Source organism: Montipora foliosa, chromosome 10, assembly GCF_036669935.1.
Source record: "Montipora foliosa isolate CH-2021 chromosome 10, ASM3666993v2, whole genome shotgun sequence".
Taxonomy (NCBI): domain Eukaryota; kingdom Metazoa; phylum Cnidaria; class Anthozoa; order Scleractinia; family Acroporidae; genus Montipora; species Montipora foliosa.
This window is the reverse complement of record NC_090878.1, coordinates 9,129,118-9,146,097: the sequence shown is the minus strand read 5'-3', so window position 1 is coordinate 9,146,097 and position 16,980 is coordinate 9,129,118. Positions and strand designations below refer to the sequence as shown.

General features: G+C 36.8%; 1 protein-coding gene across 2 annotated transcripts in view; it reads right to left on the bottom strand.

The window, feature by feature from the left end:
• The window catches only part of LOC137974463 (receptor-type tyrosine-protein phosphatase delta-like), a 112,354-nt gene that overhangs the window by 44,836 nt on the left and 50,538 nt on the right, over window positions 1–16,980 (bottom strand). For both annotated transcript variants that reach the window (XM_068821473.1, XM_068821474.1), the window contains 6 exons: window positions 15,634–15,939; window positions 14,885–15,199; window positions 12,824–13,123; window positions 8,417–8,725; window positions 6,228–6,518; window positions 3,821–4,117 (listed from right to left, as the gene is read on the bottom strand). In XM_068821473.1, the coding sequence (XP_068677574.1) occupies window positions 3,821–4,117; window positions 6,228–6,518; window positions 8,417–8,725; window positions 12,824–13,123; window positions 14,885–15,199; window positions 15,634–15,939 (1,818 nt within the window). The remainder of the gene's footprint in view (window positions 1–3,820; window positions 4,118–6,227; window positions 6,519–8,416; window positions 8,726–12,823; window positions 13,124–14,884; window positions 15,200–15,633; window positions 15,940–16,980) is intronic.

Genomic DNA, 16,980 nt, shown 5'->3' with positions numbered 1-16,980 from the left:
TAACCAGATCTTTTGTTGACTTAACTGTCCGCGTAATGAGCTTGACGAGCTGACCGCGTGCTTTATACAAAACATTGTTGAATTCAATATTGTTAAATGATGTTGCACAGTGCTGAACGTGGTGGCCAAACGAATATGCCACGTTTTGGATCCTACTCTCATTCTCTTTTAATCACTTCATACGCTTGCGCCGTAAGTTAGAAAACTGTAACAGGTTATTACGTCTCCCTCTATAAATAACGAGATGATGATGATGATATAATTGTCTTGTTTATCATAATTTACCACTTACTTTGTTAAACGCCTACAAATAATTCAAACAGCATGTGGAAGCTTTGTTGTAAGTAAATTTGTTGAAAGTGAGGATATTATAAAGCTAAATTGGTTACGCTTTAAAGAACATATCGAATGGCAGTGGTCAAAGTTAGTTCACAAGGTGATTTTTTCTCATGAATGGCCAAGTTACTTGCGACTGAAGAAATTTAAGCACAATTGAACTCTGAAGTCCAGTGCAGCTATGCAGCTTGAAATCCCACTAGTATCACACAATTTATCAAGACCAAGCTGCTAAGAGCTTTAATATTTTACGTGGATGTGTAAGGAACTGAATTGACTTTAATCAGTTCTCTAAGATGACTTTTAAGCAATTAATGAGAAAGGTCAAAGATAAGCTCTCAGCTTAATCACTTTATTAAACATTGCTAAATAGGTATCCTTATTTTACCTCTTTTTACATTTTTAACTTTATTTGTATTTTAGTAGACGAAGAGCCACCTTGTGGAAATGCTGAATAAAGCCATTATTATTATTATCATCATTATCATCATCATCATCAGCATCATCATTATTATTCATTCCTTATAGACTCAGGCAGGATGTTCAGCCTGGTGTTTATAGTAATTGGGAGCAGGTTACAGGACTTTTCCTTCTTCTCACAGGGATAGTACTTTCCTTAGTATCTTTGCTGTCCCCAACAATGCTGTTTTCTGGATAACTTCCAACCTCACCTTCACACCGATTCGTTATTATTATTATTATTATTATTATTATTATTATTATTATTATTATTATTAGAATAGGTTTTGTCAATAACTTAACTAGAAAACATTGCGATAGGACAAAAGTTAAAACCATCACGGTTAAAAACTCTAAAAAACTGTTAAAAACTTTTAAAAAACTTTAAAAAGTCATGACGTTTCGACGTTTACTTAACGTCATTTTCAAGTAAAAATGAATAAGAAAAAGTTAATTGAATATAAATCTACAAAACAAATCCTTAGAGAATAAAATCAAGCGCTATTAAATGTGAGAAAATATTTGCACGCAGTGTGATGTAAACAATAGGCCACTTCAGAAAATACCATAATACTCTTTGTTTAACCACCCAAAATTTGCATAAGCATTGTTTTTGTTTTCTCTTGGGGACTATTGTAAGTCCCAAGAGAAACTTGAAACAATGCTTATGCAAAATTTCGGGGAAAAAACAAAGAGTATTACGGTATTTTTCGAAGTGGCCTATTTAGCACGAACGGAGTCCTTAATTCTGGGTATTTAGCCCAGGTTTTAGCTCCTTAATAAACAACATCTCAAACATTAAGCAGTCAAACTTCGATACACATTTTGTCAAAACTGAGAATTGTTTGTCCTTCAAATCGAACTTCGATAGGCCATGGATCAGAAGCTATATACATAATCTCACTTGTGCTTCCAATTTTTTCTGGGTCATTGCCCCTTCTTTAGCTTCCTAATTTAGTACAACAACAACAACAACAACATCTTTATTTCTTACAATTAAATATACAAGTATCACACCACCTACAAATAGCAAGGCTAATCGAGGCAGGTGGTGTGTAGACGGCGTAAGATTTATTACGAATAGTTGAAGTGAAAAAAAGTATCATATTTACAATAAAAAAAGGTCAGTCACGATAGAAATTGAGATAAGAAAATCAGCTATTTAGACAAGCGGGGGCTAATATTTTTTAACATCAGAGATTATCATGTTTAGGTCAGCATATCTATCCTGAACTTCAAATATTTTCAACAGAATTGTATGAACTTTTTCCTTAAAGACAGATTTTGAAGAATTTCGTAAATTTTCAGGTATACTATTCCAAATTTTGGCTCCCATGCATAATAGAAAACGAATCATTTTTCTGATTCTAGAGTGGCTAATGTAATAATTTCCAGAAGAGGAGGTGCTGTAAGAGTGGATTTGTTGAGTAGGAATAAAGAGATGTGAAATATTATGAGGGGCAGTGTTATTTTAAACATCAAACACTAACACCGAAGAAAGCTTAAAATAGAGCATTGTAATAGGCATAATGTTAGAGTGAAGAAAATAAGAGACGGCATGAGAGCGGAAAGGTGCGAAGTTAATTAGGCGCACAGCTCTCTTTCGTACTAGTATTTTAAATTGCTTTGGGCATTCCACGATCCATGTTTTGTCATACTGGTTCCCAGATCTACTCTTTCCCACATCTCGTACCCAGGCCATGTGTACAGTTTGGTCGTATTTGAATTCTTTTGTCGCAAGCAAGGCTGACGTTTACAGGATACTTCGCAAAATTTTGGAGCGAAGGGAAATTTTTGCTAGCTTTTTCTTCCATGTAAGTAACCAGGTATCCTTTTTTCTTTATTTTAAACTATAATTTTGCTTCAGAACGTCCATGATACACATGATGAGTTGTGTTTGGTAAGAGTTACTTTCCAATTTTAGTTAATCGACTTGGAAGCCTTGGTCGTGTTAGTCTGTCCATGGTTTTTAGGGCTAGTTTTTGTCCAGAGTTGCGGCTTGTTGTTCTTCTCTTTTTCCTTTCTTGACTCGGCACGAGGGGGTTGGGTAGAGGTCCAGCGCTGGACTAGAAACCCCCTTGCTCGGTTGCACTCTACCCCTGAAGATTCGCAGCCATTTACGAGCCTAATGGTGTCGCAGTCAGCTTGTCTTTATCTTCGGGATTTTTGAATTTGCCTCAAGGAACTGGTGTTTCATATTCCATGGGATTTCTTTAGTTTTTTCCATAAATTATATCTTTTACGAACGAAGATTTTAGTGTAAAGATTTTTCATCTTTATTATTCCCATTTTTAAGAACGAACAATTTTCATGGTCAAATATTTAGTAATCCCTCCTACGTGATTTAGTTTTTCGTACATGTACATGTACTATCCGACTGTTTCTGAGATTAAATTTTTAATTTCACACAGAGTTTGTTTCGTTAGTTAACCTTATTTTGGGGTTGAGAGTTTGCTTTGTGAACATCTCCCCCTCATTTTACAGACTAACCATAACTTTTGTCTATGATTTTCCCTCAATTCACCATCCACACACACACTATTCCCCATAACTACCTACTGATTAATGAATGTTTTAATTAGTAGAGAGAAACCCCTTCTTGTAAGGCGGATTCTTCTAAAAACACCAACTAAGACAGCCACAAAGGTTACTAGGTTATCTGCTGCATCATATATTCATATTAAACAAAAAACACTTCAGTGTGAACTTAGTAATAAACTAAAATTTGAGGAAATTTTCTTTCATGAATGAAGACGACAACACCTTTATCTTAAGTTCAAATTTACTCATCACATAGATTATGCTACATACATGTAGCTATGCTCTGTTTCTCCATACTGCTACATTCTACAACTACCAGCACACTACTAGACAGGTGGAAGAAGGTGACCCTGTAACAGACTATGGTTCTGTTTGGAGGGAGAAGTGATACTCTAACCAGTCCCTACGGATAACGTAGCATAGAATAAGTTCCCCCTGGGGAAAAATAACACTGGGGTAAAATAAATTAGGAAAGTAAACTCACTATCTTCATCTGTGATTACAATGATAGGTGCACTGACATTTCCACCTCCCTTGATAGTCGATGCAAAAACTGTGATGCTATAGTTGGTGTATTCGTTCAAACTTGTCAGTGGAGCATTGGTTGTTGGAGCAGTCACATTCTGAGTTTGTTCAGGACCATTTGGTAACTCAGTGTAAGTAACAGTGTAACGCAATATAACACCATTTTGATCAGCCGCTGGAACTTCCTCCCACTGAACAAATAGACCAGTAGAACTTGTGTTGTATCCAGTGACATTAGCTGGAGGGGCGTTTGGCTCTGTTGAGAATTAGTAAGAGGATTAACATAAGTAACATCTTTCTATAATTATTTAAAGAGGGATTTTACTGAATGAATTACAATAGAACAGACAGTTTAGAGAATCACACAACTTGTCACATTCCACTTTAACTAAACTGTTAAAATAAAAGTCAAAAACTTAAACCAAAGCTCTTGTAAGGGCCGGAGAGGCAAAGTCATTGATCCTCTCAGGAGACTTCAATATTATTGTCAGTGCCATATGGCCTACGGTACATGTAACAATACCACTAGGTTAGGTGAATCATTTTGTTTTCCCAAACTGCTTCTGACTGAAAGTTTCTGGGTGTTGAGTACTCTCATATCATGACCTCAGGCTATGTATGGGAACATCTTTAGGTTTCTATATTTGATCAGTTGCCTTCAATTCTACTTGGGCACCACAATAATTCCTTTTTACATACTAAAGTATATAAATCCTTTGGCCCCTTTCTGATGTGCAGTTCCCAGACTCTTTGCTTTCTCTCACAGCAGTCTCATTTACGCTGTCTTTGCAACACTAAATAGTTTCAAAAGGTATGGCCTGCTCACTTAAATTAAGTGCTATTATCTGTGCCTAGTATGGATCAACTTTTTAGTGTCCTCCTTGGTGAGAAAGCAAGGCTGCAAAAATGAGGCTATCATGTTAAGCATGGGTCTTAACCCTTTCACTCCCGTGGGGTTCCCCATTGACGAGTAAAATCGTCTGGCGTTAGACAGAGTAAAATCTATAAGTGGCACTCTTGGGAGTGAAAGGGTTAAAACAATGACCCACAACACATTGGACAATATCCACAGTGGGTGTGTTGCAGCACATTGTAACTAGGATGCTGTGGACTACATAAAATACTATTTTAAACATATCCTCATTATTCTTGTTGCTTCAAAATGCCAGCGAGAAATACCATTTTAAATAGAGCTGTTTTCAATAATTGAGTGTCGAAAGTAATTAGCGAATTACTTTGGTTTTGCATCTACTTCACTCAGTGATTGGTTCAAAGTTCTCACACCACTTTTTCAAGCAATCAGAAGTGAAACCAAAACCAACCATGGCTCGCGCGTGCACATTTTCGCACGCTTTGCGTCGGCTACGTGTAATTACTTCGAGTTTTGATTGGTTTACTGCATTTGTCTCCAACCTTTTTGATTGGCCAAAGTAATTACTTTGGTTTTGGTTTTACGACACTCATTTGAAATTCGCTCTAATCACTAAATGCACCCTAAATGTAAATGACATCACTGAAGTGCGCCAAGAGTCACACAACTCAAGTGTGTTATCATAAAGAATACATACGACAGATGACAATGAATTTGAAAACAGGGAACAAGTTAGCGATGACCGATTAACTTACTCCCCAGGCACCCTAGGACGCCCCCCGTTGAAGAGTAAAATCGTCTGGCGTTACACAGAGTAAAATCTGTTAAGTCTCACTCCCAGGAGTCAATGGGTTAATGTCTTTGTCTTCGTCTTTATTGAATATACAAGTACAAATACATGTACACACCTATATTTACATTTTATTAATTAAAAATAAAAGTATATTTAAAATACAGTCTATTAATAAAACTAGATTTAAAACGTTCCGTGTTAACACAAGGTAGTAGGCTTGTTTGGGATCTTAGACGTTTTGAGGATTCTTTAACTCTGGGCAACAAATTTTTTAGCGGATGAGTAGGTAAACAACTAATCCTCTTGGAGATTGACCTGTCTGTTTTTTCAAGCAAATCATACGTGTAGATATCTATAGCATAGGATATAAAACGGCATTTGTGACAGCTGTGAAGGAACCGCTGCACAGTATTTAGTTCAGGTACGGAGGCAGCAAACACCGGTAAACCATACGAAATTTTAGGTAAAACTAAAGATTGAAATAAATGATCAATTTCAACCTTGGTTATATCCTTCCTTCCTTAAGCTCCTTAACACATAGAGACACCTATTTGATTCGAAGAGTTTTCTTTTGATGTGTTCCGTAAATCTGCCATTGCCCTGGAAAGTCACTATGAGTAGCACTAGAAATTCGGCCTGCTCTATATTACCAATAGGACTAGGTTTATAAACAGAGAGAACAAAAACTCTGTACAAACTTACTGCCTTCATCTGTTCTGACAATGATAGGGACACTGATATTCCCATCTCCTTTGATAGTAGATGCAAACACTGTTATGCTGTAATTGGTGTATTCATTCAGACCTGTCAGTGTAGCATGAGTTGTTGGTGCAGTCAGAGTTTGCTCAGGCCCATCAGGTAATGCTCTGTAGGTAACTGTGTAACTCAATATATCACCATTTTGATCAGCAGGTCGAACTGGGTCCCATTGAAGAAAAATACTAGTAGAGCTTGTGTTAAATTCACGAAGGTCTTCAGGAGGGGCATTTGGCTCTGTAATGAAAGAGAAAAAACAAAAACATTAAGAACTAAGGGCGTGGAAAGTTGAACTTGGTTCCATTGAACAACTATATTGGTAGAGTACAAGGAAAGGTTACGTTTATACAAACGTTGGCCGTGTAGCACTTATATTTTAAACAGAGTTAACTGAATAGAGTGTAATGTGAAGTGCTAGATTTCAATCCCATATGAAGCATGTGAGCGTCAGCCCTACAGATGGAAATGGGCCCACACAAGGACAGAGAAAAAAACTCCTACCCTGGTCAGAGTTTTTCTCTGTCCTTGTGTGGGCCCATTTCCATCTGTAGGGCTGACGCTCACATGCTTCATATGGGATTGAAATCTAGCACTTCACATTACACTCTATTCAGTTAACTATATTGGTAGAGGTTGTGTTAACATTGCGAACATTACTAGGAGCAGCATTTGGTTCTGTTGAAAAAGGGGAAGGGCATAACATGCATTCTTTTAAATCTTTTTTTGCAATACCGATACAAAATGTTAATATCGTAATATATTTTGCTTCAACGATCCTTTTAGGACTTTCTGTTCCATTAATGATAAATAAATTATCGTTTTATTCTGCTTTTGATAGCAGAATAAATGGAACAAACAGGTTCAATTTTACTTGAAAGATAAAGGAGGGGGGGGGGGGGGGGGGCAGGGAGCAGGGATGGTGCACTCGCCTCCCACCAATGTGGCCCAGGTTCCCGGACCTGACGCCAAAAGTGCGTTGAATTTGTGTTGGTTCTCTACTCTGCTCTGAGGGTTTTTCTCTGGGTCGTCCGATTTTTCCCCCTCAGAAAAAACAGAATACAGCTGATTCCAGCTGGCTGTTACAAAGCTGTGCTCCAAGGTCACACATGGACTGTATAGCAGCAGCCAGAGGTGCCATAGTATGCTTTTGGTTCGACCTTGTTGAGCTGCGTCGTTGCTGTACTCGCGACGGCGATAAGCATGACAAACAAACAAAAAAAAGGATCATGTCCTTTTGGGATTTGCAAACTAATGCAAACCCCTCTCTCAAATACATGTATTTGCAGGGTTAATTAAATCATCTCTGCAAAAAAACAGCTTCTACTTTCTGAAACCCAATTCAAGTTCTTTGTTGTAAGCTTAATTCAGAAATGGAATACAAAGAAGTATAAAATGAATTGCATCATTCTATACATTTTGTTATGATACATTCAAGAAATACACAGCCTCAGCTAACAAACACATATTACGATTCTAGAATTTGTGAAACTTCACAAAATTTGAACTGTGGTATGGACAGGAAATGAAATTATGTTAGAAAGATCATTGCAGTTAGATAAGCAACTTGACCCTTTCATTCCCACGATTAAAACGTTCATTCTCCTAACTAGTACCATGGCTTTCTTTGTTGGGTTAATAAGTCATGAGAATTTGGTGTTACAGTACATTCAAGATCACACCTCTTGAGCTGATAGTTATCTTCATTCTCAATAACTGTCTGATTGACATTTCATTGAAATTGTGAGGAGAATTTACATACCGATCACTCAAGGGAGTCAAACAGTTAAGTGGGCTTGAACATGATTCAAACTCATGACCACTCGTGCCACTGACCAACTCCAAACTGGTTAATTATTATTGATAGCTCACTCAGAACTTGATTTTTGACTTAAATAAGCAAGAGCCCTCACTTCAGGGCTCTATTACCGGTATTCATTTGATGGAATAATAAGTAAGACAAATCATAAAACTGGCATTTTGATTGAGTTTACTGCATTGGCCAAATACATAATTATGCAATGTGACTAAAGTTTAAACAGCAACAAGTCTGTTATTTACATGAGACCTAAGAACTGGTGAGTTTAAAGTAAATGACTTTTCTTTTCTGAAGGGTACAGTACAGTCGATATACTTACTGTCTTGGTCTGTTGTGATTATAAGAGGGTCACTTTTAATCCCCAAACCCTTGGAAGTAGAGGCAGCCACTTTGATTTCATATTTTGTGTGTTCATTCAGATTCCTCAGGGTTATATTTCTGGATGGAACAGGAACTACCTCTAGTTTTGGGATGACTGGAGCTCCATTGTCTTCCAGTGCAACATAGTTAACTGTGTAACTTAATATTACACCATTCTTATTTTCTTCTGGAACTTCTCCCCAGCTAACAAATATGCTGGTAGAGCTTCTGTTTTGTCCCTGGACTTCACTTGGGGGAGCAGTTGGCGCTGTGAACAATGGAATTTATTTCATGAATATTATAGATACAGTAGTGACTGGAAGATTCAACCCAGTTTCTGAGTTATTGCCACATCATTTTTTCGCAACCATGCATCCGTCAATTCCTGTAGCGGGATGAATCATAGATATGTGTTATTTCTACATCACTTTTTCACTTTTTCCATCTCTCAGTATTCTCCCAGTAGGATGCTTTATAATAATTATTGTTACCTTAATTAAAGAAAAAACAGGGTTATGCTCCAAAGCTGCAACAGGAACGTGAAGCCCAGTAAAACCATGATAAAATGATGTAAGAGATAATTTTGACAAGGTGTTTTTTTAACACAACTTCAATATTATTTCAATGACAAATGTTTTAACTCAAGTAATGTTTAGCAGAAAACCAGGTGAGAAAGAAAAGGCGAACACTAATTCCCAAAGACCATTTCGCATGAAATAAAGGGAACTACAGGCCCGGCATCACATTAACAGCATTGGCAGCTAAGATCAAAACGAAGAATAATACTCCTAAACAGAACAAGACCTACTAGATAGAGATGGTTTTTGGAAGTGCAGGCCTGGGCTACTCGAAGCATGGTTAGAGCTAACCAGCATTAAGGACGGTGCCTACTAATTAAAGATATTTTTGCCCCGGTGTGTGATTATGCAGGAAATGTAGATCTTAACAAGTGTTATTGAAATCCAAAAAGAAAATTGGGGGTAAACACGCATTTTTCAAAGATAATTCATGAATAATCTTTGTAAAAAGCTTTAAAATACAAAGCAGTGTATGGCGTTCTTTCTCAAATTGAAGCTGAATTATCTCTGAAAAATGCATGGTTACCCCTAATTTTCTTTTTGGATACCAAGAGTACTTACTAAGATCTACTTTTTCCGGAAAGTTTTAAACCGCGCAAAAACATCCCTGTATTAGTAAGCATCACCGATAGGAAATCTGAGTATCTCGAGATGCGCAGAATATGTGCGCAATAACAATAGTAGGCACCGTCCTTAAATACCATGGAAACCTATACAATGTACATGTAGGTTTTGATACCTCTTAACCAATGGTTAACTTGGGGTATCCTAGGGGGCCTGAGAAGTCAATGGGTTAATTATTATTTTCCAAGTAATTTAAGGGTGCATCTGATCGACTGTATTCTGGAATTATAGAAATACATGGAATAGAAGTTAGAAATCCTTGGTGTTTATGGAGATTCGCATTAAAGTGCACTTAACCCCAAAATATTTTTTGCACTAAAATAAATCTTTGCACCTGTTCAAAACCTATTGAGGCCATTTTTTCCTTTTTCTAACAAATCCTGCCATTTTATAGGCTTCGAAAGTTGCAAAAATCCAAACATCTTTTGTTCACGACCGAGTCAGAAGGGGTGTGGATCTATTCCTGCTTTGACGTCACAATCTACTTTGCATGTATTTTTACAAAGAAATAATTCAATGTAAATCAGTATGTGACGTCAAAGCGGGAATAGACCCCCTCCCCTTCTGACTCAGTTGTGAACAAAAGATGCTTGGATTTTCGCAACTTTCGAAGCCTATAAAACGGCAGGATTTGTTAGAAAAAGGAAAAAATGGCCGCAATGGGTTTCGAACAGGTGCAAAGATTTATTTTAGTGAAAACAATTATTTTGGGGTTAGGTGCACCTTAAAATTGTCAAACACCTGCTAAAAGGATATTTTAAACGCATCTTTATTATCCCTGTTGCTTAAAAATGCCAGACATACCATTTTAAATCATCACTCCACATACGTGTATTGTCCACGTATATGGGGTCAATCGAACGCACCCTAAGATTCCATTATAAAAGCAACAAGAATGACCAAAAATCTAGTATATATTATGAAACAAGCAGCAAAGATACCCGTATGTATCAGTGACGTACATGTTGCAGTTAATTTTTGTTTTCAGTTGATTTCTATTTTCAACTACATGTAGTTAGTTTTTTTTAACTAGGTGATTTTATTTCCAACTAGTTAGTTTTTTTCTAACTAGGTGATTTTATTTTTAAGTAGGCAATATTTTTTTAACTAGGTAAAATTTTCAAAAACTGGGTAAATGTTTTTTCTCTGGTGCTATTGAAGGCCAACAAATTTTAGTGATTAAGGTCAAATGCTCAGCTGAGTGGTTTGGGTTACTGAGCACTTATTTTGAATGATTAGCTTTCATGTAAGGTTAGGGAGACTGCCTGCATTTTAGGAATTAGGGTTAAGCTTTCAATTTAGTGATTAGGGTTATGCACCATTTTATTTGAAACAGTTAGCATACCAGGAGGCGTATGACAACTGCAGACTGTCTATAAATATTGCTGATATTAAACAGTATTTAAGTCTAAGCACCCATTTGATTAGCGCTGATAAGCAGTATTTAAGTCTAAGCAACCATTTTAAAATAGTTAGCTTTCAATAACTGAGTTAGGATTAGTCTGCAGTCAGTGTACAAGGGCGAGACACTGCATTCCACGCATGGGATCGGCATGTATTGTAGTGATTGGAGTAATCAATTATCTGAAGTGTTTAGTCTAAAACAACCATTGTCTTGGTCATTGGGTTAAGAATATTGGTCCCTGGTTATTGGAAGTAAAGCATTCTTTCACTTGTAGGATAAAGGGGTTAGATTGTAAAGAAGCTGTGGTGCTGTGTCAGTGGGAAAGTGAATTAAGTAAAAGAAAGGGTTTATCAAGTGAAGTTGATATGGGAAATTGACCACTGTGAAGAAATTTGAAAGCTGGCATTTAGATTGTTAGCCCTTCCTCAGAGCTAAACCCTTTTTTTGTCTTTCACATAGTAGGACTACTTTTTGAAATGAGAAAATAGTGATATTTTTTTATGATTCCTTTGGAAATATAACTTGTTTAATACAAGATTGATAAATATTTCTCTCTCAGATTTTCAATTAACAAGAGCAGTATACTACCGGAAAGTAACTACATTACAATAATGTTACAATGGTATTATTATTTGGTACTGCTACAATATGGATAAACTTCAATTTACCTTGAAAGAAAATTTGTTTACTCATTTTGCAAAATGGCCTGTTTACATGCTACAGATTCAATCTAGTGGGCGAAATAAGTGATTGGAGTTTTCCAAACTTGGTCACTACTCGGGCAGAATGTTCTTTTTTTATATCAGTTACTTTCCCTAAAAGCAACTACTGTTTTTCACACTTGTGTCCTCTGTGAGAAATTCGACTATGTACTTGGGACAAGATTTGAAACAGTTCCCATTTTAGAGCTACTTTCTTGATGTTTGCCGTTGCTGTAAGCCCATTTCTTTTAAGTTATCATCTGATGTTCCCAGTTTGTTAATTGTTTCTGCTCAGATCGATCTTCCTTTCCTAACAGGCCGGGTTTTTTCTCTGTTTTTCTTTCAAGAAACGTTTGCCCTTCCTGTAAAAATCATCTTTTGAATAACAAGTTATTTGGAAATCTTTTCAATTCCTGTATTTCTCCATAGAAATCAATTTCATTTACGCTGTTGCATTGGCGTGACTCCTCCATTTTATCAGTGCTACAAGATTTACAACATGTGCATGGCTCTGGTGTCCAAATGTGAATAAATTAAAGTTGGACCGAGAGTGGCCTGGGATGAATAATAAAATATTTAATTATAAATTATGATGAGAGGTTTGCTTGAGTTGCTTGTGTGGTCAAGTGGATAAGAGAGTGGACAGCAGATCCAGAGATAGGGGTGACAAGTTCAAGTTTAATTTGGGTGAGTGAAAAAAAAGTCTTGACAAGTATGGATTGTCTGTGAGAAGTGCTGTAGAAGGGGGTGGGCATAAGGGATATCCGGTCCGCATACCCGCATCCTGTAAGATGCCATGATAAATACATGTACATGTGCTTACCTTCAGGAGTGTAGCAACTGGTAGAGCATTAGAAACAAACTGACAACTAACATGCTGCTCTACTTATTTTACGAGCCAGTTCCAGATTTCTTAAATCCTGTAATAAATTATTGGTTTATTCACAAAAATACAACTCACCAAAGACATCACATTTACCTAATTCTCTAATTAGGCGAACTCAATTAAACTTTTACAATTTGAGATATAAGTGTCCATATGCAAAATAAAAACTTACTGTCCTCATCTGTGGTCACAATGATAGGTGCACTTTTATTTCCACCTCCCTTGGAAGTAGATGCAAATACTGTAATGCTGTAGTTGGTGTATTTATTCAGACTCATCAGAGTAGCATTAGTTGTTGGAGCAGTCACATTACGAGTTTGTTCAGACCCACCAGGCAATGCCATTTTGAAGGTAACTGTGTAAGTCAATATTACACCATTTCGATCTGCAACTGGGACTTGGTCCCACTGAACCAAAATACTGGTAGAGCTTGTGTTGCGTCCAGTGACATTAGCTGGAGGAGCATTTGGAACTGTAGAAAAACACCCAGACATTTAAACTTAAGTTAAAAACCACATACGTGTATGTAACTACATGTCTTATGTCTGGGCCAGCAGACACAGAATGATGTAATTCCACTTTTAGAACAGAATTTAAACTTTAGTATCCACTCTTTAACCAATTGACACCTCAAATGCCCTAGGATGCCTCCAGTTGACGAGTAAAATCGACTGGCATTAGACAGAACAAAATCTATTTTCAGTATCACTCCCAAGAGTCAAATGGGTTGAAGGGGACATTATTAGTGTTTGAGTGGATGTAGGATTTGTACCTGACCCCAGAAATGAGACAACCCACTTCCGGAGCTTCTCCAAATTTTGGAAGGTCAAATTTCCGATTGTTCGGAAGTCATATCGGAAACTCAAGAGCAACTTTTCCAATGAAGTCCGAAGATTAAACACTGTTCATCAGAATGAGTGGTATCAGGACTTCCCATAGATAAAAAATATCGGTCTTCCGATTGTCCAGACTTGATCAATCATCCTATTAGCACTATGCACGGAATTTTGAAACATGAACTTGAAGTCTGTGTCATGCCAGATCTACGACCCTGTTTAGGAATATATGAAATTACCGTCTAGATGAAAAGGATGTTTAACTAACTAGTCAGCATTTCAAGGGTGTTTATGTTTAAAACATGTTTAAAATTGTTTGAAACATGTTTGAAACGTTGCTGTTTGGATGGAGTTTGAAAAATGTAGAAGGTGTTTGTCAGTGTTTGAAAAACAATACTGTGTTACATCTGTCAACAACTCACATTATCATGACTGCAGAAGTAAATTCCCATGAAAAGGTCGCTTAATTAATACACGTTGACAACCCGATGAAAATTTACGTTACACTAAATTAACAAGAATTTTTCACAAGTTAGGTTTACATGCATTAAATTAATGCAAGTACATGTAAATCAACGGACGTGTTGCACTTCACCTTTATTAAATAGGGTTACCTTGTTACGGGAAACTAACATTAATAATCAATACACCTTGACAACCGGATGAAAATTTACGTTACACTAAATTAATGAGAATTTTTCACAAGTTAGGTTTATACATGCATTAAATTAATGCGAATTTTTCGATAAGCATCTTGCTTTACTAACTGCGATTTTCATAATTCTGCGAACTCGCACTTTACATTTCTTAATGCCAAACTGCGTTTTGGCTTTCGTGAATAAAACCTTCCACGACAAGTCCACGGATGTTTCTAAGTATTTCTTACAGCCGAAATTTTGTTTTGAAGCCTAACTAGACCTTATCAATTCAAAAGATCTTTCAAAGTCTCAGTTTGTTGCAGTAACACGAATTTGCTGCACTTACAAAATCTCATCATATATAATGTCTCATGGAGAAAAAGAAGCATTTACAGTAGTTAGCTTTTAGGATTGCTCAAATGGATCTAGTGACGAACTAATAAGGTTTTGTAATGAAATAAAGATGCTTTAAAATAACAATGTTGTAAAATAGCATGCATTAAATTTACATCGACATTAATTAAGATACACTAAATTAACACGAATTTTGTAAAATTGCGTTAATAAAGTGCATTGTTACTTTCCTATAATAAGGTACATGTAGTATGGATATATAATCTCTGGAGATAAGCTGCCTACCATGTGGTAGGTGCATGGATTCAAACTAATAGGTTGTTATCATATCTACACATTTGCAATTGACAATATATCATCACTATGACTACGTCAATATTTACAATAATTCTAAATTTAATGTACCTTCTTCATCAGTGGTTGCATTCACTACAGAGCTTGCATCACTTTGACCAATGCTATTAATGGCAAACACCTTGAGGTAGTACATTGTAGCAGGATGAAGCCCTTCAAGAGTTGCATTGGTGGAATTGCCAGATACTACACAGGTACTGTTGGACAATCCTTGACAATTAACATCACTAAAAGTTTGATTATCCTCACTGATCTTTACTATGTATGAAGTAATTTCACTGTTCCCATTAAAACCAGCTGTCCAGGAAATTGCAAGTGTCCTTGATGTTGTGCTTATAATTCTCACATGTGGTGGGTCTGGTTTAACTGCAAAATTGAACATCGTTAATTTATGCACTATATTTTATCAAAATTTTCAGATAATGAACCACTAGTTTATATTGGCCAATCCCAAGTAAACAATAAATTAATGACCACAAATAACCATAAGTATGACTAATTTTCTGTTAATACATGAAGTCAAATGCTGAGCAACTTGTTCTCATTATCATAACCCATGAAAGAGATTTTTGACATTCTGAGACCCCATTCACATAAGACAATTGTTTAATTAACATGGGTTGTTAACAAAATGAAAATTAGTTTCAATACATGCTTTGATCTGTGCTAACTGTGTAGTCAACAAAAATCAGTACTGATATAAAAAAAGAAAGCACTTTGAAACTGTGTTAAACTAAACATCTTCAAAACATGGTTAGGATTTGGTGTGAACAGGGCATAAGTTAAACGTTAATACAAACCTTTAACAACCACCACCACTGTATCAGATGAATTATCAAGACTGTTTATAACCAAGCATGTGTAGTTCCCAGCATCTGCTGAGATACTTTGCCTGATCGTCAGCTGTATCGAACTTTCATTGAAATGAGTGATGTTTCCTCGAGTACCATTCTCCATAGTGACATTTCTTGATATGAGTCGTCCATCTTTCTGCCACTGTACTTCGGATGCAGCGGGGGAAGAGTTGTAGTGGCATGTCAGCTGTATTTCATTTCCTATGATGGTAAACTGTTCTGATGTACCGTCAATTGTCACCTCTGGTGGAACTGCAATTTAAAGCCAATTAGTTTTACAATACACAGTGCTGTAAATGTTGTAGTTTTTGTCTTTTCTATCCAAACTCAAGTAACATTATTCCATTGATGTCAAAACGCGTTCCCATAGAATCAAAGAATTAAACTGCTTCGGAGTAACTGCAGAATACCCTGCCACATTGATTTGAGTGGGTTCGAGTGAGTTATGTTTGCAATAGGAGAAGCTAAAATAGATGCTGGCTATGCGGTATGCAGTGAGTAATATATGGAAAAAGAAGCTGTCTTACACTGTAGTTGCTAGCTACGAGGTACATGGTATGCAGTGAGTAATAAGGGCGAGCCAAGAAGCTGTCTTAATTACTGGCTACACAGTAAGCACTATGCAGTGCATAATATATGCAAGAGAAGAAGGTATTTTAGTTTCTGGCTATGTGGTACACGGTACACAGCGAGCGGCAGGTCTTCTCTTCAGGTGACAGGTGATGGGTAACAGGTAAAAGATATACCTTGGTAGTTCACATTATTTCCTGTAATTTAAAGGCATTCTTTTGGAGGAGTACAGGAATACTGTAAATGCTCTCTTAAGTCCCCCCCCCCCCCCACCCTTTTCAGAGGAAGAAAGTTATTGAGCCCTCCAACCCTTTCACCCCTGAACTGGCCTACCAGCCATACTTGGTATTTTCTTAGTATTTTACTCTGTCTAACGGCAGACGATTTTACTTGTCAATGGGAAACCCCCAGGAGTCAATGGGTTAAGCCCCCCCCCCCCCCACCTTATTCTTCATAACCAAATTAATGAATGAAAGACTATTAATCACGACAGTAACATGAGGCCTGACCCTGTATGGTTTATTCACATGCTTGAATAAAAATCTTGCAAACTCCATATTACACAATCATTGCTATGGTCCAAAACATGAAGTAGGGAACCGTAACTCAAGCTCGTTTACTTCTTTTTTTTGTTACTGGAAATGTTTTTCGCTAAATTTAACAATAAACCCCCCCCCCCCCCCCTTCTCAAATACACCCACCCCTTCAAACGTGCCTGAACTA